Genomic DNA, 25,683 nt, shown 5'->3' with positions numbered 1-25,683 from the left:
CTGGCTGTCGAGGACTTTTCGGGTGCGGGTCCTGCCAGGGTGCGCGGTGCGGGAGCGCTCCCCCCTCAGTGCGCACAAACCCACCGGGCGAGCGTCCCCCACGCTTCCTTCCTTCCTCCCGCGCCGCTGCCGCTCCCCGGCCCTCGCTTCCCTGCCTGTCACGCCCCGGCCCCGCCGCCGAGCCGCCTGTGGGTCCCGTGGGGCCGGGGTGCCCAGTGTTCCCGGGTGTGCTCACCCAGCAAAGGCGGGTGTGGGCTGGGCCGGGCGCCGGCCATGGGGCGCTGGGCGCTGCGTGGGCAGATCCCGGCACGCTCCGGTGGGGCAAGACCTGGCACGCACCACCCCGGCCCCTGCTGGATCGCTGCGGAAGGGGCAGGGGGGACATTGCGGAGGGGCGGCCATGGGGCCGGTGGCATCGCCCCGTGTGCCCAGGGTGTCCGCTTCTGCCACCAACCCCTCCTTGGTGCTGGTCTGGTCTGGCCTGGCACCGGCCATCCTGGGCTTGGCGGTGACGCTCAGGGCCTGGATGGGAGCAGGGCGAGCTGCCCCCCACAGGGAGAGGGGATGGCAGGGTGGGTGCTCGTTAGCGGGATGCGCGGGATGGGTGCTCGTTAGCGGAGGGGCTGGGGCGCGGGGTGGGGCCGCCTGGCTGCGGGCAGTGCCAGCCCGGGTGCCCAGCCCGGGTGCGTCAGCCGTCCCCGTCCCCTAATGACAGGGCAGCGGGCAGGGAGTGCCCGTGACTCAGCGGCCCCGCAGCCCTGCCTGCCCACGGGGGACACCCTGCCTGCAGCGCGGGCAGCCCCACGGGAAGTCCCGGGGCTCTGCCTGCAGCTGTCCGCGGGAGCGGACGGGATGGCTGCTGGGGCCGTCACCCTGCGACGGGGCCTTGGGAGTCCCTGTGGGTGCCCCCGGAGGAGCCGCCTCAGGGAGGGGGCTGGGCAGCCCCCTGGCCTCTCCTCACCCCACAGAGCAGCACTCGGGCGGCCGGGAGCAGCAGCCGTGTCTGCCCCGGATGGCTACAGCGACGGCTGGGGCTGGGGCTGTGCCGTTGGCACCCGGGCTGTGCCGGGGCAGACACCCTGTGGGCTCAGCCCCACCCCAGACACGTCCCACTCGGGGCGAATGTGCAGCCCGGGGCTGCGTTGGTGCATCCCCACCCCGTACCCATCCCACTCGGGCCACGCACACCGCGCTGGGGCCTGTGCCGGGGCAGACACCCCATGGGCTCTGCCCCGTCCCACTCGGGCCGTGCGCACTGCGCTGGGGCCTGTGCCAGGGCAGACACCCCATGGGCTCAGCCCCGTCCCACTTGGGCCGTGCGCACCGCACCAGGGCCTGTGCCGGGGCAGACACCCCGTGGTCTCGTCCCACTCGAGGTGAACGTGCCGTGCCTGGGGCTGCACTAAGGCAGACTCTCCGTGGGCTCAGCCCCACCCCGGACACCCACGGCCGGGGCTGCACGGGTGGTGCTCAGGGCTGCGTGGGCACAGGCTCCCCGTGGGCTCGGCCCCAGCCCCGTACGTGCGTTGCTTTGGGCGAAGGTGCCTGGGGCTGCACTGGGGCGGCTCCCTGGGCTCATCCCCACCCCAGACACGTCCCACGCGGGGTGAATGCGCAGCGCCCGGGGCTGTGCTGAGGCAGACGCCCCGTGGGCTCGTCCTGATCCCGTAGACGTCTTGCTTGGGGTGAACGCGCCGCGCTTGGGGCTGCGTCGGTGCAGACGACCCGGGGGCTCAGCCCCATCCCGGGCCGTGCACCCAGCGCCTGGGTTTGTGCTGGGGCGGCTCCGTGGAACCGGGGGCTCAGGGCAGGGCTGGGCCCCCCCGTTCCACTCCAGGCATCGCGCCTTGCGGGCACGGCTCAGCATTGCTGGGGCTGCGGTGGTGCAGGCACGAAGGGGCTGATCCACGTTAACTGTTTCCTTCCCCTTGCACACCCCGTGACTCACCGTGGCTCCCCAGAGCAGTTGGCTCATCATTTCCTCTGCTGGCGATCCCGCCAGCTGTGCCACCGCCGGCACCCCTGCGGCGCTGGGAACCCCCCCGCTGCCTGCTCACCCTGCTCTCTCCTCTCTTGCAGATGAGCGAGACCGGGTCCAGAAGAAAACCTTCACCAAATGGGTCAACAAGCACCTCATCAAGGTACGGGCACACGCCGCCTCCCGCAGACCCCTGGCTATCCCGGCGAAAAGTACCGGGGTGGCTGTGCCAGTGGCAGCACCGGAGCATCCCCAGCCGGGTCCCTGCCATGCCAGCGTGGCAGAGCACTGCAGGACGTGGGCAGCGGAGGCCCCCGGCAGCGCTGTGTGGGCACAGCCTCTCCCGGCTGCCCGTGCCGGTGCTCCTGCTGCCTCGGCAGTGGGTGGGCAGTGGTCTAGGCCACTCGGCTGCCCCTGTGGTGGGGGCTCTGCTCCGGCCTGCAGCGGGGCTGGGGTCAGCGCCGGGGCCCTCGCGGGGGCTGCCGGCCCTGCCTCCCCGCTTCCCCTGCCCAGCCGTGCCGGGGGGCTGTGCCGTCCCGTGGCCGTGCCAGGCGTCGGGCCAGGCCGGGAGCTGCCGGCCGCTCCCTCCCACGCGCGCCGGGAAGCGCTGCGCTGGCTCCGGGAGGGGATGGTGCTCTGGCCCCGGGCACAAGGGGACCTTTCGCGGGCTTTGATGCCGCGGAGCCTGGCAGCTCTGCTGGGCCCGCTGCCCACGACCCCTCTGCCCCGGCAGCGCCGTGGCTTCCTTTGGGCATGGGGGTGTCTGCACCCTTCCTGCCTGCCCCGGGGGGGGCCATGCCCCCCGTGCTGCCCGCACCCTCTTGTCCTGTCCCACTCTCCTGTCTCCAGCCATTCCTCTCTCCCTGCTCCTTCCCCGTGCCGCCCGTGCCACGCGCCCAGCCGAACCCCGCCGGGGCCCTGCCAGCGTGCTGGTGCCTGTCCCTGCCGCGTGGCGGGCAGAACCCCACGTCAGCGCCTGGCAAGCACCGAGACGTCTTCCCGGCCCCTGTGCGCGGACGTGTCCCTGCATGCCGGGCACCCGGCCCTGCGGCATCGGTGCCGCGGCATCGGTGCCGCCACGGGGTGCCGCTGCCTGGGGCAGGTCCCAGCCGCCCCCTGCACACCCCAGGGCTGTCTCCTCTCTGCTGCCTCTCCTAACCTCTCTCTCTTCTCTCTGCCTCTCCCTGCGCAGCACTGGCGAGCAGAGGTAGGTCTCTCCCTCTCCAGCTGCCCCCTCCATGCTCTTTCTCTTCTCACACCGACCTTTCCCCGTACCGGGGCCCGACCCCTCGGCTGCCGGCATGGCGGGCAGGGGGTCCGACCCCCCTCGGCTGCCGGCATGGCGGGCAGCGGGTGAACCACCCCGTGGCTGCCGGCATGGCGGGCAGCGGGTGAACCACCCTGCGGCTGCCAGCATGGTGGGCAGCGGGTCCCTGCATGTGGCGGAGCAATGCCAGACCTGGCCCGGCTGCCGCTCTGTGGGGCACGGGGGGAGCTGCCCGTGTGTGCTGGCGGGGGGGCACGGTGTTGGGGGCACCGGGCTGTGCTTGGGGATGTGTGTGAGCACCCACTGCGCAGGGGTGGGTGTCACTGGGCTCCCGGCCGGGCTGCCCTATTTCGGTGCCAGGTGGTGTGGGGCGGGGGGCAGGAGAGGGGAGCTCTGCAAGGCGCGGCTGCCCCCCGGCACCCCCATAACACCGTCCCCGTCCCCGCAGGCGCAGCGTCATGTCAACGATCTCTACGAGGACCTGCGGGATGGACACAACCTCATCTCGCTGCTGGAGGTGCTCTCGGGGGACACGCTGGTAGGTGCCACGCTGACCCCGCTGCCGCACCGCTGCCGCCCCGCTCCCCTGCGCCGGCTCCGCGTGCCGGCAACCCCGGCTGCTGGCCATCCCATCCTCTGCTTCCCACATCTGCCTCCCACCCCTCTCCTGCTTGGCCTGTCTCCCAGCTTCGGTCCCATCCCGGAGAGCCACCCGGCACTGTGCCGGAGTGCCCCGAGCCCTGCCAGCACGGCCGCCCCCCTCCATCCCGCAGCCCCCCCGGCCCCACCGCGGCCTCTAACGCCCGGACATCTCTTTGCTTTGGTGAACTCTCTGCTTCTCTGCGCTGGGCTCCTGTCGGCGGGTCTGCCCTGACCGTCCCCCTCTGGCCTTTGCCTCCTTCCTCTCTTTGCACTGCTCTGGCCGGGCAGCCGAGGGAGCGCGACGTGATCAGGAACTTGCGGTTGGTGAGTGGTTCTGCCGTTTGCTCTCCGCATGGCCCTGCGTGGCAAGCGTCTGCTGCGGCAACTGGGAGACGCTCCGCCACTGGTGCAGCTGCACCATCCCGTCCCGGTACGGGTGCGGAGGAGAGGTGTCACCGCGTGCTGTGCCGGGGGGAGGCGCGTCGGCACCCTGGGGTGCTCCGGCAGCGGGGGCAGCTGGGGCAGCCAAGGCCGAGCAGCGGCTAGGGCGGGTTTCCCTGCGCTGGGCCTCGCCTGCAGCGGCGAGATAGGAGCACGGCATCACCAGGAGCGGTGCCATGGGGCCGGGACTCCCACGGGGCCAGAGCTGGGCTGCGGCTCCTGGCACTGCAGCCAGACGTGTCATCCAGCCCCCCCGGCTCCTCGGGGCTGCTGGAGGTCCCAGGGCACCCGGCGAGGGGGATGGCGCTGCGGCCGCTGACCCCCCCGGCTCTCACGCCGGGGCCGGACCCTGCCCCGACCGGCTGTGTTTCCCTTGTGCCCCATGGCTCTGGGGTGGAAGAGACCCTGGTCCGCCGCTGAGCGGCACGTGGGGGGCTCAGGGTCTCCCCGGCCCTTCCGGCAGCCGTGGCCGGGCACAGCCGCTGCCAGTGGAGTGTCAGGCCTCGCTGCGGGGCCGGTGCATCCAGGGGGTCTGTCCAGGCAGGAGCTGCCTGGGGGGGCTGCCCAGGGGACCCCTGCCAGGGACCCGCAGGGGTGGGCAGGTTCCTGCTGGGGGGGTTGCCCAGCACGGCGGTGCCTGGTCCCTGCCGCGGAGCAAGACCAGCGCGTGCCAGGGAGCCGCGTGCCATCTCCAGCACGGCCCCGCCGCATCCGCACGGGCAGGACAGGCTGCGGCGAGCTGGTGAGGGCAGGACGAGCGGTGCTGCTGGGATGCCACGAGTAGGGGCAGAGCAGGGCTGGGCTGTGCCTGCGCTGTGGGGCCGGCGCTGCTGCGTGGCCGAGGAAGCGTGGGTGCAGGACCCGGCGGCGAGGCCGGCCACGCTCGCCATTGTTCAGTCCGGCAGCACTTCCTGCCCACAGCCCCGCGGGACGGGCAGAGGATTTCCTGGCAGGTCCGTGCTGCCCGCTCTCTCCTGCACGGGCGCTGCCTGGACTGGGGCACGGGGCGTGGGGCGCGGTGGCACCTTGGCCGTGACCGGCTCGGCAGAGCTGCCCTGGGCAGCGGCTGCGATGCCCATGCGCGGTGGGAGGGGGTACCGGCCCCGGTTCCGGCACCAGCTCCCTGCGGCGATGGGGTGCCTGGGGCCTGCACTGCTCTTGCCTGTCCTGCCTGCACAGGCAGCTGCCGCGTTTTGGGCAGGGGCTGTGCTCAGCGGGGCGGCGAGGGGAGGGGCTGGGCCCCCGCAGTGGGCGCCGTGGGGAGCAGGACTGCCGCGCAGGGGTGCAGCGGGCACTCCTCTTGCACTGCGCCTGGTGCTTGGCTTCCTGTGGCACAGCAGCTGGTGGCCCTGGCGCCGCGTGGGCAGCGTGGCCCCGCCAGGGCTAGGTCAATTTGGGCTGGGCTGGCCCCAGCTGGTGGCTTTGCAATGGGAGAGGTGAGGATCGTCCCTTCCCTGGCGGGGACAAAGTGCGGAGGGCGTGTGGCATCGGCATGTGCGGCGCCGGGAGGGGCCGGGTCGGTGCATGGGCGTAGACCGCGGTGCTCGGTGCTGAGCATCCCTCGCGTGCACGGGAGAGCCAGGGGGTGGCAGGGCCGGGTCCTGGTGGGGCCGTGCCGGGTGGGGGCCACAGCTCATCGCCCCTCGCTCTCCCCGCAGCCCCGGGAGAAGGGCAGGATGCGCTTCCACAAGCTGCAGAACGTGCAGATCGCCCTCAACTACCTGAAGCATCGCCAGGTAAGGGGGGATCATGGCGCTGCCGGGCTGGTGGGACCCCCCAGGGACCCCCGGGGCCGGGGCCTGCTCCCTGCCCTTGCTGCAGCCGCCGTGTGCCTTGGCCTCGCAGGTGAAACTGGTCAACATCCGCAACGATGACATTGCCGATGGCAACCCCAAGCTGACGCTGGGGCTCATCTGGACCATCATCCTCCACTTCCAGGTGAGCCCAGAGCCCTGGGGTCCGGCACGGGCACACGCCATGCTGCGGCCCGGGGGGAATGTGGCCATGGTGGGACTGGGGGCGGTGGCAGCGGCGCTAGCAGTGCCGGGAGGCTGGGGCTCTGCACACTGCAGGGGTCCCTGGTGCAGGTTTGGTCCCTGCGTGGGGCAGGAGCGGAGCAGTGGTGGGGCTGGGGCATCGCCGGCAGAGGCTGCGGTGAAGGTGGCAGCCGCCACGGTGCGAGCGCGCTCGTGCACGGCAGGAGCCGGTGGATGGCCCGGCGTAACCCCCCTGTCCCGGCAGATCTCGGACATCCAGGTGACGGGGCAGTCGGAAGACATGACAGCCAAGGAGAAGCTGCTGCTCTGGTCCCAGCGGATGGTGGAGGACTACCAGGGCCTGCGCTGCGACAACTTCACCACCAGCTGGCGGGACGGGCGCCTCTTCAACGCCATCATCCACCGGCACAAGTAGGTGGAGCAGAGCCAGGTCTGCTCCTTGCCGCTGTGTGTCAGGGCAATGCGCTGGGCTGGCCGGGGCGGGCAGTGCCGTACCTGCCTGCGGGCACAGAGCTCCCGTCTCCCTGGCAGGGACCCGGCACCACCAGCCCTGTCCTGTGGCGCCGAGCCTCCCTTGGCACAACCGTCCCCTGGCTGGGGCTCCTGGGTGAGCAGGGGCTCCCAGCCCCCGTGGTGGCGAGAGCAGCCCCCGGGGCCATGGAGGACCTGGCTCCAGTGCTGGCAGGACTTGGCTGGCGGTGCAGGGTGATGCTGGGCCGAGCCGTGCACGGGGCAGGCGCGTGCTCGCTGGGACCAGCCGCCGGCGAGGCCAGCCGCGCCGATCCTGCTTTGGGGTGATGCAGGCACGTGCTCTCGACAAGTCCCAGCCCATCGGCCCGTGCTGGCAGCACCATGGTGGCACAGGGAGCCGCGCGGCTTAGCCGCCTTCCCACGCTCCTGCCTGACCCGCCGGCCTGCTGCCTGCGTGGGCAGGTGGACGCTGACCCCCCCGGGCGGCGGGTGCCATGCCCTCCGCAGCGTGCCGGGGCGTAGGCAGGCAGGCCCCCGCGGGCCCTGACGGGGCTGCCGCGCGCCTTTGGGGAGCGCAAGTACGTGCAGGCGTGCCGCGCCCGTGCAGGGTGGGAGGAGGCACCCGCGCCGTGCCGCACTCTGCACCAAGCTGCCGCCGTGGCAGGAGCTCACCGACTGCCGCACCAAGCTTGGTCCCGCCATGGAGCGGAGCGGGTGGTATCGGGCCAAGAAGCAGCCGCGGCACCGCGACGCGGCGAGCTCGGCGCGGGCTCTGCTGGGGGCGGAGAACGGGGTGGTGATGGTCTGCGAAGACGTCCCTGAGTGCTCAGCGGCCCCCGGCATCAGCGGCTCCTTCTACTCCGTCCAGCACAGCCTGCGCCTCAGGGAGCTGTAGGCACTGGGCTGGGCCGGGGGCCGGGACCCCCCGCCGGGCTGGGGCGGCTGGGGCTGCTGCCTGCCCCACGGCGGGCTGGGGTGTCTGCCTGCCCCACGGGGACACAGGGGCACTGCCTGCTCCGGGGTCCGTGCTCGGGGCCGTCAGGGTGTCCCTGGCTCCCGGTGCCCGTGGGCCGGGTGCAGGGGTCTCGCCAGCCGCTGGTGTGGGTGTGCGGGGTGGCTTGGCAGAGGTGCAGGCAGTGCAGGCAGCTGTGGACCCTCCGTCCCTGGGGTTTCTCCAAACAACTGGCACCTAACGCCTGCAAGAAACATGTGCCGTGGGCAGGGTGGGCAGAGGGCGCTGCCTGCGGTCCCTGGCCCTGCCGTCTGCCAGGCTCGGCGGGAGAGCGGCCGCCGGTGTGGACCCTGCCCCCAGCTGCTGCAGCGTCCCCGGCGGGACCCCTGCTGACCCGTCCCCGCTGCCCGCAGGCCCATGCTGATCGACATGAACCGGGTGTACCGCCAGAGCAACCTGGAGAACCTGGACCAGGCCTTCACTGTGGCCGAGCGGGACCTGGGGGTGACGCGCCTGCTGGACCCCGAAGGTACGGGCAGGGGGACGCGGCTGCGAGGGGACGGTGTCATGGCGGGGGGGACGCCCTGCAGAGCCCCCATCCCTCCCCACCCGGGGTCCCGCGTCCCCCCGCCCGACCACCCTCCCTCTCTGCAGACGTGGATGTGCCCCAGCCGGACGAGAAGTCCATCATCACCTACGTCTCCTCGCTCTACGACGCCATGCCCCGCGTGCCCGAGGTGCAGGACGGCGTCAAGGCCAATGTAAGTCTGGGGGCCGGGGAGCGTCAGCCTCCCCCCGCCGCGGGCGCCCGGTCCCACGCGCTTCCCTCCGCCCAGGAGCTGCAGCTGCGCTGGCAGGAGTACTACGAGGTGGTGACGCTGCTGCTGCAGTGGATCCGCCAGCACACCGTCCTCTTCGAGGAGCGCCGCTTCCCCGCCAGCTATGAGGAGATCGAGGTAAGGGAGCCGGGATGGTGCCGCGGGGCTGGCAGGGGATGAAAGGCCCCGGTGAGCTGTGCCGGTGCCCGGGGAGGTGCTTGGTGGTGACCCAGCTGGCCGGCAGCCCAGCCGTGGGCTGGCTCATGCCGCGGCGAGTCCTCCCAGTGCAGGCAACCCCGGGCCGGCATGTGCCCAGCCCTGCCGCACTTCAAGCTCATGCCGGCCTCGGGGCTGCGCGGCTCTGCAGGGAACAGAGAGGCCTGGCTGCAGGCACGGCACCGCCTGTCCCTGCGCCCGCTGCCGGTCCCAGCCCCGGCTAGCTCTGTGCCGCCTGGCCCTGGGGGGCTGCGGGGCCGGGGGGCTCGGTGCCGGGGCCGGGGCCAGCCAGGAGGGGCTGGGGAGCAGGCGGCCGTGCTGTGGCAGAGCTGGGGTGCCCCAGGCAGGGAGGGCCCCTCTGATTCACTCTTTCCATGCTCCGTGTGAGTCACTGGTGGCAAACACCAGTTCCCCGCCCGGCCCTTTCCTTCCCGCCAGCTCCGCACGCATGGAAAATGGAGGAGGGGGGATCGCCCGAGCTGCCCCCCCTCCCGCCCCTGGCCCCTGCACTGCCGGCCCCGGCTGCACCCCCCATAGCCCCCATGCCCGCAGCGGCGGGGACGGGCTGCCAGGACAGGCAGCCTGGCAGGCAGAGGGGTCTGGCAGGCAGAGGGGTCCCAGCCCCCGGCCCGTGCCCGCAGCGGGGGGTCGCGGCACCCAGGGGTCTGTGCTGCCCACCTTAGCGGCACCCTCCCTTGGCAGATCCTCTGGCGCCAGTTCCTGAAGTTCAAGGAGACGGAGCTCCCGGCCAAAGAGGCCGACAAGAACCGCTCCAAGGCCATCTTCCAGTCCCTGGAGGTGAGCGGCACCCACCACCGGCCGTGCCCAGGAGGGCTGGGGGTCCTGGGGGGCTGAGGTTCTGAGGGGCTGGGGGTCCCGGGGGCCTGAGAGTCCCAAGGGGCTGGGGGTCCCAGGGTGCTGGGGGGGGACTGGGGGTCCCAGGATGCTGGGGGTCCCGCAGCATTCCTCGGCGTGCCCCGCCACGTCCGTGTTGGGGCGGAGGCCATCCCGTGCCTCTCTCGTCTCGTGGCTCCCGTGAGGCTTTGCCTCCGGTGCGGAGCAGCTGAGACGTGGCACCCACAGCCGGGGCTGACGCCTTCCGCCGGCTCGGCCCTGCCCACCCCCCGCCGGCGGCATGGGGGTCCCGGGGCTGGTGGTCTGACCAGCCCGGGGGGTGCAGGGCGCTGTGCAGTCCGGGCAGCTGAAGGTGCCTCCCGGGTACCACCCGCTGGACGTGGAGAAGGAATGGGGCAAGCTGCACGTGGCCGTCCTGGAGCGGGAGAAGCTGCTGCGGGCCGAGTTCGAGAGGCGAGTGCCGCGGGCGGGGGCACTGGCCGGGGTGGCGGGGGCTGCTGGGTCCGTGCGCGGCGCCAGGGCGGCTAGAGCTGGGTTGGCACCCGCGTTCCCTTCCACGCAGCCAAGCCGCTGGGCTGGGCCGGGGTGGGGTGGGGTGTCCCGGCCCCCCCGTCCCGCCGGCGATGGAACCGCACTGTGCATGAGTCATTGCCCTTCTCCGGGAAGCCAGCACAGCCGCAGGCCCCGAGCGCGGCGTGGCTCGGCAGCCGGGCGCTGGTGGCTGTGCCGCGGGCGGGACTCTGCCCTGCCGCCGGCTCTGCGCCCCATCCCACCGGGGGGCTCGCACCGCAGCAGGGGAGACCAGGCCTCGCCGGGGCTGGCAGCGCAGGCAGGAGAGGGCAGCAGGGCCAGGCAGGCAAGAGGGAAGCCAGGGAAGGGTGGGGCTGGAGCCCTGCCCATGGGCGGGCGGGAGCGGGATGGGAATGGGGAGTGGGATGGGGAGCAGGACGGGGAGCGGGATGGGGATGGGGAGCGGGACAGGGAGTGGGATGGGGCTCCTCGCCTGGGCGGGGATGGGATCCGGGTCTGCAGGGGCGGGATCAGAGCTGGGCTGGCCCAGAGTCCCTGCTGGGTGTGCTGGGACGGATCCGTGCTGTGTGGGGCGGGATCTGGGCTGTGCATGGACAGGATCCGTGCTGTGCAGGGAATGCGATCCGTGCTATGCAGGGGACGGGATCCGTGCCATGAACGTACAGGATCTGTGCTGGAACAAAGTTCCTGCTGGGTGTGCAGGGACAGGATCTGTGCTGTGTAGGATTGGGGCTGTGCAGGGACAGGATCCATGCTGCGCAGGAATGGGATCCGTGCTATACATGCATGGGATCCCTACCACATGGGGCAGGATCTGTGCAGTGCATAGACAGGATCTGTGCCAGGCGGGGATGGGATTCATGCTGTGCATGGGCAGGATCTGCGCTGTGCAGGGACAGGACCCGTGCCATGCGTGGAAGGGATCGGTGCCCCATGGGGCCGGACGCATGCCATGCGCGGACGGGATCGGTGCTCGCGTGCCGACCCCAGCCGCGCCGTCTCCCCGGGCAGGCTGGAGCGGCTGCAGCGCATCGTCAGCAAGCTGCAGATGGAGTCGGGGCTCTGTGAGGAGCAGCTCAACCAGGCTGACACCCTGCTCCAGTCGGTGAGCGGCGGCTCCGGCCACGGGGGCACGGCGGAGGGGGCCAGGCGGTGCGCGGGGCCCTGACCGTGCCTCTGACCGTGCCCTTGATCATGCCCCGTCCCCAGGACGTCCGACTGCTGAATGCGGGGAAGCCGCCGCAGAAGGCAGCCGAGATCGAGCGGGACCTGGACAAGGCGGATGCCATGATCCGGCTGCTCTTCAACGATGTGCAGACCCTCAAGGATGGCCGGCACCCGCAGGGGGAGCAGATGTACCGCAGGTACGGCTGCGCTGGGTGCGCCCCATGAGCAGCCAACGACCTGTACACCCCATGTGCCCCATGCCCCCAATGTCCCCCGTACCCCCCGTGTCCCCATTGTCCCCCATGTCCCCATAGCCCTCCATGTCCCCTGTGCCCCCCATGTCCCCCTTGCCCCCCATGTCCTCCGTGCTCTCCATGTCCCCATTGCCCATGTCCCCCGTGCCCTCCATGTCCCCCGTGCCCTCCATGTCCCCCGTGCCCTCCATGTCCCCCTTGCCCTCCATGTCCCCCATGCCCCAATGTCCCCCATGCTCCCCGTGTCCCCATTGCCCTCCATGTCCCCCGTGCTCTCCATGTCCCCCGTGCACCTCATGTCCCCATTGCACCCCATGTCCCCTTTGCCCCCCATGTCCCCACAGCCCTCCACATCCCCCCTGCCCCCTGTGCCGATGTGCCACCTGCCCGCAGGGTGTACCGCCTGCATGAGCGCCTCGTGGCCATCCGCACCGAGTACAACCTGCGGCTCAAGTCGGGCGCGCCGGCAGCAGCAGTGACGGTGCCGCTGGGGCAGCAGCCGCGGCAGGAGCTGGACGAGGCGACACTGCGGTACCTGCAGGACCTGCTGGCCTGGGTGGAGGAGAACCAGCGGCGGCTGGGGGCGGCCGAGTGGGGCATGGACCTGCCCACCGTGGAGTCCCACCTGGGCAGCCACCGCGGCCTCCACCACTCCATCGAGGAGTTCCGCACCAAGATCGAGCGGGCGCGGGCCGACGAGGTGAGTCGCCAACCGCGGCGTCCCGCCAGGGCTGCCCTCGCCCCTGCTCCGGGGGGTCCCTGAGGCATCGGGGCTGTGTTCAGGCTGGTGGGGGGCTCTGGGGAGAGCAGCCCATCCCAGCTCCCCTTGGCCCCCCTGGCCCCAGCTCTGCCCCCGCCAGCTGCCTGCTCTGGAACCCCTCTGTACCCTGGGATGCCCTGATGGCCAGGGGCCACGGTGCCCCGAGGGCTGGCCCCCCCGCTGCCCGCTTCCCTTCCCAGGCGCTGCCCCACCTTCAGCCCCCCCGTGCGCTGGGTGGGGGGATCCGCAATGGGAGGGGGCACTGCCCCCGGCGCAGAGGGGCTGCTGGGGCTGGCGCTGCTCCCTCCGTGCGTGGCACTCGTCCTGCCCCGTAGCCCTGCCCCGGCACTCCCCGGCGTTAGGGTCTCTCCCTGGACCCCACCTTTGGGAGGCTGGGGTGCGCTGGGGAGGCCGGGGTGCTGCTGTCCCCAGGGGGTGCGTTGGGAGGTCCCCACACTCACGGCACATCTCCCCCAGGCACAGCTCTCCCCCGGCCCCCGCAACGCCTACCGGGAGTGCCTGGGCAAGCTGGACCTGCAGTACGCCAAGCTGCTGGTGAGGCTGCGGGCTGGGGCGGGGGGCAACGGGGACGGGGGGGCAGGACATGACATGAGGGAGACCTGCTCAGGAGGAGGATGCAGGACCTGGGGGAGATGTGCGGGGAGGAGGATGTAGTGGGGAGATGCGTGGGCAGGAGGTGCGGGACGCGGGGGAGATGCGTGGGCAGGAGGTGCGGGACATGGGGGAGATGCGTGGGCAGGAGGTGCGGGATGTGGGGGAGGTGTGTGGGCAGGAGGTGCAGGACGCAGGGGAGATGCGTGGGGAGAAGGTGCAGGTCGCGAGGGAGATGCGTGGGGAGAAGGTGCAGGATGTGGGGGAGATGCGTGGGCAGGAGGTGCGGGACGCGGGGGAGATGAGATGCGTGGGCAGGAGGTGCGGGACGCGGGGGAGATGCGTGGGCAGGAGGTGCAGGACGCGGGGGAGATGGGTGGGCAGGAGGTGCGGGACATGGGGGAGATGCGTGGGCAGGAGGTGCGGGACCAGGGGGAGATGCGTGGGCAGGAGGTGCGGGACGCGGGGGAGATGCGTGGGCAGGAGGTGCGGGACATGGGGGAGATGCGTGGGCAGGAGGTGCGGGATGTGGGGGAGGTGTGTGGGCAGGAGGTGCAGGACGCAGGGGAGATGCGTGGGGAGAAGGTGCAGGACGTGGGGGAGATGCGTGGGGAGAAGGTGCAGGACGTGGGGGAGATGCGTGGGCAGGAGGTGCGGGACGCGGGGGAGATGCGTGGGCAGGAGGTGCAGGACATGGGGGAGATGCGTGGGCAGGAGGTGCGGGACCAGGGGGAGATGCGTGGGCAGGAGGTGCAGGACGTGGGGGAGATGCGTGGGCAGGAGGTGCAGGATCTGGGGAGATGTGCGGGGAGGAGGATGAGGGGGCAAAGACACGCGGGGAGGAGGGTGCAGACATGGTCCATCCCTGCACCCCGTCCCCAGAACTCCTCCAAGTCCCGGCTGCGGCACCTGGAGAGCCTCCACAGCTTCGTCAGCGCTGCCACCAAGGAGCTGATGTGGCTGAACGAGAAGGAGGAGGAGGAGGTGAACTTCGACTGGAGCGACCGCAACCCCAACATGACGGCCAAGAAGGAGAACTACTCGGTAGGGAGAGAGCCCCAGGGTGTGCCGTCCTGCCCGCTCCCCATCGCCGCACACGGCTGTGCTTGCACGGTCCCCGTCCCTGCACACGGCTGTCCTGCATGGTCCTTGTCCCTCCCTGTCCCTGCACGTGGCTGTCCTCACACGGTCCCCGTCCCTCTGGCCTGCCGGTGACAGGTTTTTGGAGTTGCCTCCTGCACCCTGTGGCAGAGGATGCCCTTTGGCCACCGCGGCCCTGCCGTGCCATGCTGCCGCGGCCCCGCTGTGCCATGCTGCTTGCCGAGGCTCCAGCCCTGCTCTTATCTCCTCCTCGTGCCAGCTCTGCTTGTTATCTCTTCGCTGTCTGATCTGGGGCTGGATTCGCTCTTCCCCTCTCGCTATCGATTGACTGAAACCACATCTGTGCTCTGCAGCTGAGCATCTTAACCCTGCTGCTGCCAAATCTCCTGCTGTGCTTGCACGTCTGTCGGCAGGCACATGTGCCCCAAACCTGATTTGGGGTGTCGCAAACCGCTGCACCCCTGTCCCGCCCCACAGTCTCTGAGCACCCCCAGCCCCATCCCTCAGCCCCCCAGGCTCCCTGCCCCCCTCCCTGAGCACCCGTATCCCATCCCTGAGCACCCCCAGCCCCCTGTCCCACTCCCTGAGCACCCATATCCCATCCCTGAGCACCCATATCCCATCCCTGAGCACCCCCAGCCCCCGTCCCCCTCCCTGAGCACCCATATCCCATCCCTGAGCACCCCCAGCCCCCGTCCCCCTCCCTGAGCACCCATATCCCATCCCTGAGCACCCCCAGCCCCCTGTCCCACTCCCTGAGCACCCATATCCCATCCCTGAGCACCCATATCCCATCCCTGAGCACCTCCAGCCCCCGTCCCCCTCCCTGAGCTCCCATGTACCATCCCTGAGCACCCCCAGCCCCCGTCCCCCTCCCTGAGCACCTATATCCCACTCCCTGAGCACCCATATCCCATCCCTGAGCACCCCCAGCCCCCTGCCCCACTCCCTGAGCACCCATATCCCATCCCTGAGCACCCCCAGCCCCCGTCCCCCTCCCTGAGCACCCATATCCCATCCCTGAGCACCCCTGTCCCCGTCCCCCAGCCCCCCCAACCCAATCCCCCAGTGCCCCTACCCCTGCCCCCCCCAGCCCCCCACCCCAGCAGCCTCCTGTGGTGGGTGCTGGACCCAATGCTCCCCCGCTGAGCGTCCCCCTCCAGCTTGGCCCCAATGGTCCCCGGCAGCTGCAGAGGGCCCGGGGCGGGGGTAGGAAGGTGCCTCAGCCCCGGGCGCACACAGATGCGCACGCAGACACACAGACACACGCACAGACACGCACACGCGTGTGCTGGCCCTGCCGGGGGCCGGGTGCTCACCGCTCACCCCGGGGCTGTGCCAGGGGCTGATGCGGGAGCTGGAGCTGCGGGAGCGCAAGATCAAGGAGCTGCAGAGCACGGGGGACCGGCTGCTGCGGGAGGAGCACCCGGGCAGGCAGACCCTGGAGGTGAGGGGGCCTGGGGAGCCTGGGGGGGCCTGGGCACTGGGGTCACTGGTGTGGGGCGCAGGGCAGTGGGCATTGGGGGTCACTCGTGTGGGGCACGGTGCGTGGGACAGTGGGCACTGGGGTCACTGGCGTGGGGTGTGGGGCATGGAGCAGTGGGCGCTGAGGGTCACTGGTGTGGGGCGCAGTGCGTGGGGCGGTGGGCAGCGCACGGAGGGGCTGTGGCAGTGCAGGCAGCTGCCTGGGCTGGGTGGGGGCTGGCCGGTGCCGGTGCCAGTGCCGGTGGCGGTGCAGGCAGGGTGACGCCTCCCCGTTTCAGGCTTTCCAGGCAGCCCTGCAGACCCAGTGGAGCTGGATGCTCCAGCTGTGCTGCTGCATCGAGGCCCACCTGAAGGAGAACAGCGCCTACTTCCAGGTAGGGTGGGGCAGGAGGGGGTCCCCACGCCGGCGCAGCCAGGGCCCGCCGGGCACCCGCCCCCCTGACCCCCCTCGCCTCCCTAGTTCTTCGCCGATGTGAAGGAGGCTGAGGAATTCCTGAGGAAGACGCAGGAGAACATGAAGAAGAAATACTCATGCGACCGCAGCATCACGGTCACGCGCCTGGAGGACCTGCTGCAGGACTGCGTGGTGAGTGACCCCCGCCCGCTGCGCCCTCGGGGCGATCCCCCAACGCATGAGCCCCCGCTGCACCCCCGGGGTGACCCCGCCCAACGCATGAGCCCCGCTGCACCCCAGGGGTGACCCCCAGCCCTGCTGCAGCCCCAGGGGTGGGTGACCCCCCCCGACGCATGAGCCCCACTGCAGCCCCAGGGGTGACCCCCAGCCCTGCTGCAGCCCCAGGGGTGGGTGACCCCCCCATGTGAGGCCAGCTGCAGCGTGCTATGGTGACATCCCCACACATGCGCCCCACTGCAGCCCCCTGAGGGTGATCCCCCGCAAGCACCCCCCACTGCAGAGCCTCAGGGGTGACCCCCAACACGTGCACCCTGCCGCAGCACCCCGGGGTGACCCCTCCCCCACTGCAGCGACCTCCCCCCAGCATGCAGGCCCCGCGGCAGGAGTGACCACCCCCACCCCCCCTGCCGGTGCCCCCCCCAATAATCCCCCTCCCCACTGCAGCCCCTCCTCTCATTGCAGTGACCCCCCTCCACGCCCCAGGGCCCCCAGTGGGAATGGGCGAGCCTCCCGCGGACCCTCCCACCCCACCACCGCCTGCTCCCCAGACCCCCGCCCCCACCCAGTGGGGGGGGCCCCCCCGGGCCCCCCTGACCCCGCTGTGCCCACAGGAGCAGAAGGACCAGCTGGCGGAGTACGGGGGGCAGCTGGCGGGGCTGGCCCGCCGCGCCAAGGCCATCGTCCAGCTGAAGCCCCGCAGCCCTGGCACCCACCTCCAGGGCCGCCCGCCCATCCAGGCCGTCTGCGACTACAAGCAAATAGAGGTGCGAGGGGGAGCGGGGAGCGGGGCAGGCGGGGAGGGACGCGTGGGGACCCCCTGCCCCGTGCTCACACCGCCCTGGCCCCGCAGATCACCGTGCACAAGAACGACGAGTGCACCCTGCTCAGCAACGCCCAGCCCTACAAGTGGAGGGTGCTGAGCGCCGCCGGCAGCGAAGCCATCGTCCCCTCCGTCTGCTTCCTTGTGCCGCCCCCCAACAAGGAGGCGCTGGATGCCGTGCACAGGTGAGCGCCAGCCGCCCCCATCCTGGGCCACCTCCGCAGCACTGTCCTCGGCTCTCCCCTCTGCCGTGGGGTCCCTGCCGCTCCTCCCTCGCCCCCCGGTTCGCTCACGCCATCTCTCCCCAGGCTGGAGGCCGCCCACCAGCACCTCCTCGTGCTCTGGCACCAGCTGCACCTGGACATGAGGAGCCTCCTGTCCTGGCAGTACCTGATCCGCGACATCCAGCAGATCCAGTCCTGGTCCCACCTGACGGTGAGTCCCCCCCTGGTGCCAGCACAGGGCAGCACCCAGCCCGGCAGGGTCCCCAGGGGTCCCGCTCCGGTGGCGGGGGCTGACGGCACCCTTCGGCCCCCCAGTTCCGCACAATGCAGGTGGAGGAGTGCCGGCAGGTCCTGCGCAGCCTGGAGACCCACTACCAGGAGTTCCTGCGGGACAGCCAGGACTCGCAGAGCTTCCAGCCCGATGACCGGCTGCACGTGGAGCGCGAGTACAATGCCTGCACCCAGAAGTACGAGCTGCTGCTGCGCAGCCAGGAGAAAGGTGAGGCCTCTCCTCCTTGTCACCCCGTGCTCCCTGGGGCGTCCCCTCCGTCCCCGGGGATGCGGACAGGGCGAACAGAGCGGGAAGGCGCTAACCTGTCCCTGGTGTCCCCACAGGAGAACAGGACGAGTCCCTGTGCAAGAGCTACATCTCACAGCTGAAGGACATCCGTCTGCAGCTGGAGGGCTGCGAGACCCGCACCATCCACAAGATCCGCCTGCCTCTCGACAAGGACCCGGTCAAGGAGTGCGCCCAGCGCATCACCGAGCAGCAGGTACGTGTGCACACGCGCGTCTGCAGGTGTGCAACGTGCACGGACGGGGACCTCGGCACCCAGAACAGGGCTGGTGTCTGTCCACCCACACTTGCGGGCTGCAGACCCCTTCCCCTTCTCTGCTCCTTCTCCTCCTGGGTCGGGGGTGGCTGGGGCCCTGCAGGCTGGGTCCTGGCTGGCAGGACACGGCGTTTGGCACGGTGTTATATGGGGATCAGCCACAGGCAGGGCTCGGCCCCAAACTGCAGCCTGGCACCAGGCAGAGAGTGAGGGACCCTCCTCTCCCCACAGCAAATCCACCTGGAGCTGGAGGGCATCAAGAAGAACCTGGACAAGGTCAGTGAGAAGACAGAGAAGGTGCTGGCCCAGCCAGAGCAGGCCAGCTCGGCCCCCATCTTGCGCTCAGAGCTGGAGATCACCCTGCAGAAGATGGACCAGGTGTACAGCCTCTCCAGCATCTACCTGGAGAAGTGAGTGCCCAGCCCCTGCGCAGCTCCTTGGTCATCCCGGGCTGGGGAAAACCGTTGCATTGGCGGGGATGAGCCTGGTCTGGCCCGGGGTGGGCTGATGAGGTCTGGAGGAAGCTGGCTGTGCCAGCGAGTCCTTCCCTTCCCTTCCCGTCGGCTGTGTGCCGACTGATGCTGCTGCCCGCCTGGGCTCTGGCACCAGCTGAGCCCGTCTCCTCTCTCCGCAGGCTGAAGACCATCAACCTGGTGATCCGCAGCACTCAGGGGGCAGAGGAGCTGGTCAAGAAGTACGAGGACCAGCTGAAGGATGTGCAGACCGTGCCGGCTGACCTCAAGGAGCTGGAGGCCAGCAAGGCTGAGCTGAAGGTAACGGCTGGGGCAGCACCGTGCTGGGGGGGAGCTGGGGGGGACCGGCGCTGACCACTGCTCTGTCTGCCGCAGCGGCTGCGTGTGCAGGCGGAGGGGCACCAGCCCTTCTTCAGCACGCTGGAGACCGACCTGAGCAAGGCCAAGGACGTCAACGAGCGGATGGTCAGGGGCCACAGTGAGCGCGACGTGGACCTGGACCGCTACCGGGAGAGAGTCCAGCAGCTGCTGGAGCGCTGGCAGGCTGTCCTGACCCAGACGGACCTGCGCCAGCGTGAGCTGGACCAGCTGGGCCGCCAGCTGCGGTACTACCGCGAAAGCTGCGATGGGCTGCTCCAATGGATCCAGGATGCAAAGCAGCGGCAGGAGAAAATCCAGGCAGTGCCCATCACCGACAGCAAGACTGTGCGGGAGCAGCTGCTGCAGGAGAAGGTAGCGCCCGCGGTGGGGCAAATGGGGCCGGCCTGGCCGGTGCTCTTGGCCGTCCCTGGCCATGGCAGGGCAGCCACAGGGCACCTAAGCTCAACCCTGCTTGTTTCCCCAGAAACTCCTGGAGGAGTGCGACCGCAACAAGGAGAAGGTGGAGGAGTGCCAGCGCTACGCCAAGCAGTACATCGATGCCATCAAGGTGCGCCCGCTGGCTGTGCCTGCTCGCTCTGGGCTGGCCTCCCCGGTGGTGCCGGGGCAGGCGTGGGGCTGGGGAGGGGCAGCCCAGTGCCAGGCAGCCCCGAAGGGCCCGGGGGGCTTGCTGGGGATGCTGGCCGGCGTGCTGAGGACCCCTCTCACCGGCAGGATTATGAGCTGCAGCTGGTGAGCTTCAAGGCGCAGGTGGAGCCGATGGCCTCTCCAGCCAAGAAGCCCAAAGTGCAGTCTGCGTCCGACAGCATCATCCAGGAGGTGAGGGGGAGCCCCTCCGCGTGCAGGCCTGGGGCGCCTGACGGGTCCCGGCGTGCGGCTGAGCCCGGGCAGCTCCTTCCCCAGGAGCAGAGGGCTGCAGCCCCTTGCTGAAGGGGTGGGCACAGCAGGGCTGGCATGCAGGCTCACCTCCGTCCATCCCCACCGCTGCCGGGGTGCGGGGCAGCTGGGCCGGGGGCTGCCGCGGGCGTGCTCCCCTCCTGCTGACCCCCGCTGTCTGCTGCAGTACGTGGACTTGCGGACGCGGTACAGCGAGCTGACCACGCTCACGAGCCAGTACATCAAGTTCATCACGGAGACGCTACGGCGGCTGGAGGAGGAGGAGGTAGGGGAGCGGCGTGCGGGCACGTGGGGTGGCATGACTCCAGCATTGTCTTTCCGGCATAACAACGGGGAACATGGTTCATGATGACTGCCGGCCCCCCATCACTAACGCTGGCCCACGGCCTCTAACTCCACTCTGATCTGGGCTCCTGGGACCGAAGCTGCTGGCTCTGGGTGCAGCGGGTCTCCGAGCCGAGAGCCGGCTGGAGAGGCACGCAGAGCTGGCTCTGGGCGCTGCCGGGCTCTGGCGTGACTGGTGGTAGGAGGCACTTCCCAGATACACGTAGTGCAGTCAGCATCTGCCTTCCGCATGAACGCTGTGCTCGGGCGCCGCGGGACTGGAGCCCTCGGGTGTTCTGTCTTGGTAACCTTTCTAACTCTTGGTTTCTGCCCTTGGAAGTCGAGCCGCTTTGCCAGTGCTTTGTCTTGGGGGATGTTTGTGTTGGTGGGGATCTAATGAAGGGTAAAAAACCAGGATGACTCTGGCATCCCTGCACCAGGTACTCACTCTGCGCATGTCCCCCTCCCCACGGCACCCCTCCGCCTCACCCCATGGTTGCCAGCAGCCTGCGCGCCCCTCCTGCCCACTGCACCCCTGCCCTCCGGAGAGCCGCTCGCTCCCGTGCTCCTCGCCCTCCTCTGCCTCTGCTCCCAGGCCGTCGCTGCACCTCTCGGGGTGGCACGAGGGGACCCATCCCCGTGGCACAGGGGTCCGGCTCACCCGCATGCACACTGCCTGTGCCCAGGCCCTGCACGGAGCGTGCGCCTGCCTTGCTCATGGTGCATGCGGCACGAGTACTCTGTGGCACAGCCCTGAGCCATGCATGAGCCATGTCAGCCCTTCGGCAGACGGCCAGCTGGCGGGGTTGCCTGGAGCGGGCCAGCGCGGGGGGGATTTGGAGCAGCTGGGGCAGCACGGGCTGGAGCTTGGATTGCTTTCCATGTCGTCGAGGCTTTCCCGGCAGGGAAAGCTCCGCTGGCACCTCCCTCGCCACCCGCTCCCCTCTGTCCTGCTCACCCTGGTGCTCCGGCTGGGTCTCTGATTTCCCCAAGGTGATGGCTTTCTGCGCCGGCCCCTCTTGCACAGGGAGCCCCAGCAAGCACAGGAGGAGGCTCCCCTCTGCAGGGGGCCGGCGCAGGGCCCTCCCCGGAGGGCAGTGGGCACAGTGGTGGCGTGCAAGCTGCTTGCATCTGTCTCCCTCACTTCGGGCTTTGCTTGCGCTCCATCCCTTCTCTGTGGTACATGGGCCATCCCGCTTCTTGCACTGCTGTCGCCCGTCTTCCTGCACTGTGCTAAGTGAGACACGGTAGTCGTGTGTCCCCTGTCTGCCATACGTCTTCTGGAAGCTGGCGTCACCGCCTCCAGCTTGTGGGGAGGCCCAGGGACCCGAAGCCATTCCATGCGCATCCTCCACCCCTCCGCCCCGGACTGTCCCGTCTCTCGGTGGTGCGTGGTTGTGGCTGGCGTTGACGCTGTGGCTCGGTCGCATCCCTTGTGATTTCTCTCTCTCTCCCCTCTCTATTTTCTCTGCACCCTCTTTCCCCTCCAGAAAGCCGCCGAGAAGCTGAAGGAGGAGGAGAGGAAGCGGCTGGCGGAGGTGGAGGCCCAGCTGGAGAAGCAGCGGCAGCTGGCCGAGGCCCACGCCAAAGCCAAGGCGCAGGCGGAGGCGGAGGCGCGGGAGCTGCAGCTCCGCATGCAGGAGGAGGTCACCCGGCGGGAGGTGGTGGCCGTGGACGCCGAGCAGCAGAAGCAGAACATCCAGCAGGAGCTGATGCAGCTGCGGCAGAACTCAGACCACCAGATCAAGTCCAAGGTCAAGCTGATCGAGGAGGCCGAGTACAACCGCAAGAAGGTGGAGGAGGAGATCCGCCTCATCCGCCTCCAGCTGGAGAGCACTGAGAAGCAGCGGGCAGGTGCCGAGATGGAGCTGCAGGACCTGCGGGCACGTGCCGAGGAAGCCGAGCGGCAGAAGAAGCAGGCTCAGGAGGAGGCTGAGCGCCTGCGCTGGCAGGTGAAGGAGGAGAGCCAGAAGAAGCGGGAGGCAGAGGAGGAGCTGAAGCGCAAGGTGCAGGCCGAGAGGGACGCGGCGCGGGAGAAGCAGAAGGCAGTGGCGGACCTGGAGAAGCTGCGGCTGCAGGCGGAGGAGGCTGAGCGGCGGATGCGGCAGGCGGAGGCTGAGAAGGAGCGGCAGATCCAGGTGGCCCAGGAGGTGGCCCAGCGGAGCGCTGAGGCCGAGCTGCAGAGCAAGCGGCTGTCCTTCGCCGAGAAGACGGCGCAGCTGGAGCTGTCGCTGCAGCAGGAGCACATCACAGTGACCCACCTGCAGGAGGAGGCTGAGCGGCTGAAGAAGCAGCAGCTGGAGGCCGAGCAGTCACGGGAGGAGGCCGAGAAGGAGCTGGAGCACTGGCGGCAGAAGGCCAATGAGGCACTGCGGCTGCGGCTGCAGGCAGAGGAGGTGGCCCACAAGAAGGCGTTGGCACAGGAGGAGGCAGAGAAGCAGAAGGAGGACGCGGAGCGGGAGGCCCGCAAGCGTGCCAAGGCGGAGGAGTCGGCCCTGCGGCAGAAGGAGCTGGCGGAGGAGGAGCTGGAGAAGCAGCGGGAGCTGGCGGAGGGCACGGCCCAGCAGAAGCTGGCGGCGGAGCAGGAGCTGATCCGGCTGAAGGCGGAGATGGACAACAGGGAACAGCAGCGCCTGCTCCTGGAGGAGGAGCTCTTCCGGCTGAAGAAGGAGGTGAGCGAGGCCATCCAGAAGAGGAAAGAGGTGGAGGAGGAGCTGGCCAAGCTGCGGGCCGAGATGGAGATCCTGCTAGAGAGCAAGGCCAAGACGGAGGAGGAGTCGCGCTCCACCAGCGAGAAGTCCAAGCAGCGGCTGGAGGCCGAGGCCAGCAAGCTGCGGGAGCTGGCCGAGGAGGCTGCCCGGCTGCGGGCCCTCTCCGAGGAGGCCAAGAGGCAGCGGCAGCTGGCGGAGGATGAGGCCAGCCGGCAGCGAGCCGAGGCTGAGCGCATCCTGAAGGAGAAGCTGGCGGCCATCAACGAGGCCTCGCGGCTGAAGGCGGAGGCAGAGATCGCCCTGAAGGAGAAGGAGGCGGAGAACGAGCGGCTGCGGCGGCTGGCGGAGGACGAGGCCTACCAGCGCAAGCTGCTGGAGGAGCAGGCCACCCAGCACAAGCAGGACATCGAGGAGAAGATCGCCATGCTGAAGCGCTCCTCGGAGAGCGAGCTGGAGCGGCAGAAGAGCCTGGTGGAGGACACGCTGCGGCAGCGGCGCCAGGTGGAGGAGGAGATCCGCGCCCTGAAGGCCAGCTTCGAGAAGGCCTCGGCGGGCAAGACCGACCTGGAGCGGGAGTTGAGCCGCATCCGCGGGGAGGCAGAGGAGGTGCAGCGCAGCCGGGAGCAGGCCGAGCGGGAGGCCGAGCGGCAGCGGGCACTGGCGCTGGAGGAGGAGGGCCGCCGGCGGGAGGCTGAGGAGAAGGTGCAGGCCATCCTGGCGGCCGAGGAGGAGGCCGGGCGGCAGCGGCGGCTGGCTCTAGAGGAGGTGGAGCGGCTGAAGGCCATGGTGGAGGAGGCCAGGCGGCAGAAGGAGCTGGCGGAGAAGGAGTCGGAGCGGCAGATCCAGCTGGCACGGGAGGCGGCGCAGAAGCGGATCGCGGCGGAGGAGAAGGCCCACCTGGCCGCTGTGCAGCAGAAGGAGCAGGAGCTGCTGCAGACACGGCAGCAGGAGCAGAGCCTCCTGGACCGGCTGCGGGAGGAGGCCGAGCGGGCCAGGCGGGCGGCAGAGGAGGCAGAGTTCGCTCGCAGTAAGGCCGAGCAGGACGCCAGCCTCTCCCGGCAGCGGGTGGAGGAGGCCGAGCGGCTGAAGCAGCAGGCGGAGGAGGAGGCGCAGGCCAAGGCGCAGGCGCAGGCGGATGCGGAGAAGCTGCGGAAGGAGGCCGAGCTGGAGGCGGCAAAGCGGGCGCAGGCGGAGCAGGCGGCCCTGCGGCAGAAGCAGCTGGCAGATGCTGAGATGGAGAAGCACAAGAAGTTTGCCGAGCAGACGCTGCGGCAGAAGGCACAGGTGGAGCAGGAGCTGACCAAGGTGAAGCTGCAGCTGGACGAGACAGACCACCAGAAGGGCATTCTGGATGAGGAGCTGCAGCGGCTGAAGGAGGAGGTGACCGACGCCGTCCGGCAGAAGGCCCAGGTGGAGGAGGAGCTCTTCAAGGTCCGGGTGCAGATGGAGGAGCTGGCGAAGCTGAAGAGCCGGATTGAGGAGGAGAACAAGGCACTGATCCTCAAGGACAAGGACAACACGCAGAAGTTTCTGGCGGAGGAGGCCGAGAAGATGAAGCAGGTGGCGGAGGAGGTTGCCCGGCTCAGTGTGGAGGCCCAGGAGGCCGCCCGCATGCGGAAGCTGGCTGAGGACGACCTGGCGCAGCAGCGGGCACTGGCAGAGAAGATGCTCAAGGAGAAGATGCAGGCAGTGCAGGAGGCCACGCGGCTGAAGGCCGAGGCGGAGATGCTGCAGAAGCAGAAGGACCTGGCGCAGGAGCATGCCAAGCGGCTGCAGGAGGACAAGGAGCAGATGCAGCAGCGCCTGGCCGAGGAGACCGAGGGTTTCCAGAAAACCCTGGAGGCTGAGCGCCGGCGGCAGCTGGAGATCACGGCCGAGGCTGAGCGCCTCAAACTGCACGTGGCAGAGATGAGCATGGCCCAGGCCAAGGCCGAGGAGGAAGCCAAGCGGTTCAAGAAGCAGGCAGAGGAGATCAGCGAAAGGCTGCACGAGACTGAGCTGGCCACGCAGGAGAAGATGACGCTGGTGCACACTCTGGAGATCCAGCGGCACCAGAGTGATCAGGATGCAGAGAAGCTGCGGAGGGCCATCGCCGACCTGGAGCAGGAGAAGGAGAAGCTGAAACAGGAGGCGGCGTTGCTGCAGCAGAAGGCAGAGGAGGTACTGGGCTATGGGTCCCCCTTAGCGGTGGTGGTACGCAGGGAGTCCTTCCCTCTCCCCAGCCGCCCCGTGCTGTGTCCCGGGACAGCAGGCACGTGGGCAGCTGGCCAGGCTCTGGGAGCTGCGCTGGCTGGTCCCTGATGACCGTCGCTGCAGCACAGGCGTGCAGCCTCCAGCCCTGGAGCTGCAGCCTGCACCCGGCGGGCGTAGGCGCGGAGCTGGCTGCTGGCACCATCCGGTAGGCAGAGGCGTCACTGAGCTTCCTGCCCCAGGGTCCCCCCTACCAGGGGTCACGGTGAGCATCTGCTTGTGGGGCAGGTCAAGAGTGTGCGCAGAGCCAGCATCAGGTGCAGCGAGGCAAACCCAGCAGGGAGATGTTGGAGCAGGACCTCCCACCCCCTGCCCTCTCCTGCTGCCAGCAGCTCCTGCTATGGAGGGGCACTCCCCATCACCTGCGCCGGCTTTTCAGCCCGGTGGCGCATCCTGCCTTATTCCTCTCCGTAGACAAGAGCCGTCCCCAGCTCCCAGCCTCGGTACCGGGTGGGGAGTCCCTGATGCCTGCAGAAGAGCTCGTGTCTTTTCCCTGCTCGTTCCACCCACGTGTTGTTTGCTGTGGCTCCCTAACCCCAGCTCTGCTCCCTTAACTCTTAACCAGCGTAGCAGAGTGATTGGGTGACTCTGC

General features: G+C 69.9%; 1 protein-coding gene across 19 annotated transcripts in view; it reads left to right on the top strand.

Annotated features, from left to right (window-relative positions):
* The window catches only part of PLEC (plectin), a 46,534-nt gene that overhangs the window by 14,011 nt on the left and 6,840 nt on the right, over positions 1–25,683 (top strand). For 6 of the 19 annotated variants that reach the window (XM_087775830.1, XM_087776999.1, XM_087776522.1 and 3 more), the window contains exons 2-32: positions 2,080–2,141; positions 3,694–3,783; positions 4,176–4,211; positions 5,987–6,064; positions 6,174–6,266; positions 6,570–6,736; positions 8,162–8,277; positions 8,403–8,509; positions 8,585–8,704; positions 9,485–9,580; positions 9,963–10,090; positions 11,180–11,273; positions 11,378–11,532; positions 11,983–12,289; positions 12,827–12,904; positions 13,844–14,005; positions 15,405–15,509; positions 15,826–15,921; positions 16,008–16,133; positions 16,793–16,945; positions 17,032–17,186; positions 17,310–17,436; positions 17,541–17,724; positions 17,841–17,998; positions 18,290–18,468; positions 18,693–18,831; positions 18,907–19,263; positions 19,376–19,459; positions 19,624–19,728; positions 19,913–20,071; positions 21,621–25,001. In XM_087775830.1, coding sequence (XP_087631956.1) covers positions 2,080–2,141; positions 3,694–3,783; positions 4,176–4,211; positions 5,987–6,064; positions 6,174–6,266; positions 6,570–6,736; positions 8,162–8,277; positions 8,403–8,509; positions 8,585–8,704; positions 9,485–9,580; positions 9,963–10,090; positions 11,180–11,273; positions 11,378–11,532; positions 11,983–12,289; positions 12,827–12,904; positions 13,844–14,005; positions 15,405–15,509; positions 15,826–15,921; positions 16,008–16,133; positions 16,793–16,945; positions 17,032–17,186; positions 17,310–17,436; positions 17,541–17,724; positions 17,841–17,998; positions 18,290–18,468; positions 18,693–18,831; positions 18,907–19,263; positions 19,376–19,459; positions 19,624–19,728; positions 19,913–20,071; positions 21,621–25,001 — 7,397 coding nt within the window. Of the gene's footprint in view, positions 1–2,079; positions 2,142–3,170; positions 3,186–3,693; positions 3,784–4,175; positions 4,212–5,986; positions 6,065–6,173; positions 6,267–6,569; positions 6,737–8,161; positions 8,278–8,402; positions 8,510–8,584; positions 8,705–9,484; positions 9,581–9,962; positions 10,091–11,179; positions 11,274–11,377; positions 11,533–11,982; positions 12,290–12,826; positions 12,905–13,843; positions 14,006–15,404; positions 15,510–15,825; positions 15,922–16,007; positions 16,134–16,792; positions 16,946–17,031; positions 17,187–17,309; positions 17,437–17,540; positions 17,725–17,840; positions 17,999–18,289; positions 18,469–18,692; positions 18,832–18,906; positions 19,264–19,375; positions 19,460–19,623; positions 19,729–19,912; positions 20,072–21,620; positions 25,002–25,683 lie in introns of all 19 variants that reach the window. The other 13 variants (XM_087776752.1, XM_087776397.1, XM_087776045.1 and 10 more) reach the window with 5 other exon arrangements.

The sequence above is a fragment of the Nipponia nippon genome, unplaced genomic scaffold (genome assembly GCF_047370975.1).
Source record: "Nipponia nippon isolate SJK-2023a ecotype South Korea unplaced genomic scaffold, ASM4737097v1 scaffold_1, whole genome shotgun sequence".
Lineage (NCBI taxonomy): Eukaryota > Metazoa > Chordata > Aves > Pelecaniformes > Threskiornithidae > Nipponia > Nipponia nippon.
Note: the sequence above shows the minus strand (reverse complement) of the source record. Positions and strands in the feature narration are given on the sequence as shown.